This window comes from Suricata suricatta, unplaced genomic scaffold, assembly GCF_006229205.1.
Source record: "Suricata suricatta isolate VVHF042 unplaced genomic scaffold, meerkat_22Aug2017_6uvM2_HiC HiC_scaffold_153, whole genome shotgun sequence".
Classification (NCBI taxonomy): Eukaryota; Metazoa; Chordata; class Mammalia; order Carnivora; family Herpestidae; genus Suricata; species Suricata suricatta.
In genome coordinates, this window is record NW_021859663.1 from 54,664 (window position 1) to 57,362 (window position 2,699).

At 47.2% G+C, this 2,699-nt stretch overlaps 1 protein-coding gene across 1 annotated transcript in view; it reads right to left on the reverse strand.

Annotated features, from left to right (window-relative positions):
• Positions 1-276: 276 nt before the first annotated feature.
• The window catches only part of LOC115284687 (DLA class II histocompatibility antigen, DR-1 beta chain-like), a 10,563-nt gene continuing 8,140 nt past the window's right edge, over positions 277-2,699 (reverse strand). The window contains exons 4-6 of the mRNA XM_029931194.1: positions 1,822-1,932; positions 913-936; positions 277-620 (exon numbers count right to left, since the gene is read on the reverse strand). Of these exons, the coding sequence (XP_029787054.1) occupies positions 607-620; positions 913-936; positions 1,822-1,932 (149 nt within the window). The 3' untranslated portion in view covers positions 277-606. The remainder of the gene's footprint in view (positions 621-912; positions 937-1,821; positions 1,933-2,699) is intronic.

Genomic DNA, 2,699 nt, shown 5'->3' on the forward strand with positions numbered 1-2,699 from the left:
TGTGCAAAGGGACTTATGTATTTGTCTTTGAGAACACAGAGGTGTCGGACACCAGCATCGTATGGGCCATGGGGGCTCCTAGCTCCAGAAAACATGCCTAATTATGAAATGCATAAAGACCAAGTATAAAATGGAAAGATACAAAGATATCTTCCAGATCCCCATCTGACCCAAATTCTGGAATATAAATAAAAACCAATATAGTAATTTCTTGCAACGCTCCCTATCTCCCTTCTTTTTTCCTTCTTCTTTTCCTTGAGACTATATGAAACAGACGATTGTCACTCCATGTTTATTTGAGAAAAGCTTATAAAGACACGTGAGAGGAAGGTGAGTTCCGATGCAGGGGAGGCTGTGAGGGCAGCGTTCATAGGGGCTGAAAGAATGAAGACGAGGCACTGCAGTCAATACTGGGGCCTCCAGGTCAAGGACAGGGTGGAGGGAGCCTGCAGGGAGCATGGGTTCTGCAGGGTCACTGAGCCCAGGACAAACCAGGTCCTGAGAAAGCACTGTGTTTGTGGCAGAGTAATGGCCAAGCAGGAAACCTTTTCACTCTGTGAAGAAGCTTGAAAAGAAGGTTCTTCCTGGAGTGTCAGCATCTCCCCCTTAGCTCAGGAGTCCTGCAGAAGACAGAGCCCAGAGTGGTTTCCAGACCCACCTCCCCCAGCAGCCTCTCCTCCCCTCTCTCAGCGTCTCCTGTTAAAGCACCACAGTGAGAAGAACATATTCTTAACTATCCTTGACCCAAAGCTATTTACAGGGCAAGCCTTCTTGTAAGTGGAGAGAAGAAGCTCCAGTTAACTATCTGAGAAGCAGTCAGATCCAAGTCTTTGACATGATTTCTGCCTTTTCACCTCCACCATCTGTTTCAGGATAATCAACTCTATCTCTAGAGAGGGTCAAGAGCATTACCTGTTGGCTGAAGTGCAGAGTGCCCTGGGAAAGAGAAGGGAAAACATATACTTAACAGATACACAGGCAAATCCGTCCCCACATGCAAGTCCCAACCCCAGACCCACCTCCCTAGATTTCTCTAACATCACAACCCACAACATGATGCCTGCAGTGTGGGAAGCTGCAAAGATTCAGCTGCTCAGCCATTTACTAGCCCTAGCCGGAAATGTCACTCCCTGAGGGGAGTTACTTGAATTACAAAAATAGGCAGGGAAGTGCCACTCCCTGTCAGGAAAGCCAGAAGAACAAAGATCAATCGCCTACAGGCAAGGTGGTATTGGCCTTTCAGATGCTGTGCTAAAAACTTTAGTTTGGTTCCTTCTTTACCCTAGCTTGACCCTGTTTCCTAGCAACCAACTCTGTCAGCTTCCTGCCCTAAACCCTATATAGGTGTGGATATTTTCTCAATAAAGAGGCTTGATCAGAAATGCATGTCTTGCTTCCACTCTCTGTGCTCCCTGCCCCCCAATTCTCTCTCCTCTCAGGAACCCGAAAGGATCGACCAGCCCGCTGGCCGGGGCGGACATGACACAGCAGGAGCAGAAAGGGAGAGATGTGACCCATGAAGTTTCTGTCACACAAATCTACTGTGGTTTCATTAGCTTTCTTAGCTCTTCCTGATTATTCCCCAGACCTCAACCCAAGATATCCTGCTTGTTAACCTCTTTCTGATCTCTACAAGCCATAACTATGCTGCAACACAGTAACCATGGACCATTGCTTTTCAGATTTCTTGAAAATCAGAGATCAAATGGGGTGGGGGGGGCTTTATACAAGCCTATGGGTATACAGAGAGTTTATATGATCACAGCTGTATTTCCCACCCACACGGTCTATGGGAAGCCCAACTACCAACACGTGCCTTACCTTTCTGGTTCCGGAAGTAGATGAACAGCCCCACCGCCAGGAAGAGCAGACCCAGGACAAAGCCCCCGATTCCACTCAGCATCTTGCTCTGTGCAGAGTCTGACTGAGCCCCTGAGAGAAGAAGCAGTTTTAGTGATTTTTACCCCAATTCCAACTTCTCTGACAGAAATTCTGGGATGGAGAACTTTGAGAATGAGGAATGAAGTCTGCCCTAGGAGAAGTAGATTGAGTGGCAATTTTGGGAGAAAAAAACAATTTAAATCCCATTCTGTAGATACAATATTTAGGTATTGAACTTTTTATATATCACAACTCTGACAAATACACTACCTCAGCATCTATGGATTAGGAGCCTGGGACTCCATGAAGTTCAAGTAGCTTGTGCAGGGTGACAGAGCTAATAAAACCAGTGCCAAGATCGGATTCCCCTCCTGTCACAAAGGTCCATACACTGTAGAGGATGTGCCTCTTCTAGATCACAATGAACAACACACAGCAATGATGCGAGAAGCACAAGCCCAGCCCAAGGCCGGGCACTAGTGCTCAGCGTCACCGGGGACTCAGGAGCTATGGAAAGTCTCAAAACATGGAAACCTCTTTTCTGTCTGCCAGGCATAACTGTCTCCCCAAGGATTGTGGGATCTGTAGAAATGGTCACAGAATATCTATAAACTATTATAGATTTCTATCACAGGATCACACTTGGTTACCCCCAGGACCTGTGCTAAAGAGAAGAGAACATGGAACAAATGGAAATACGGTGTAAGGAGAGAGAACCCTGACACTCAGGAAAGCAAAGTCCCCTCCTCGGTGGGGGAGGAACTGTGAGATCAGCAAGCTACTCACGCCACTCCACGGTGACAGGGCTCGTGCGACTC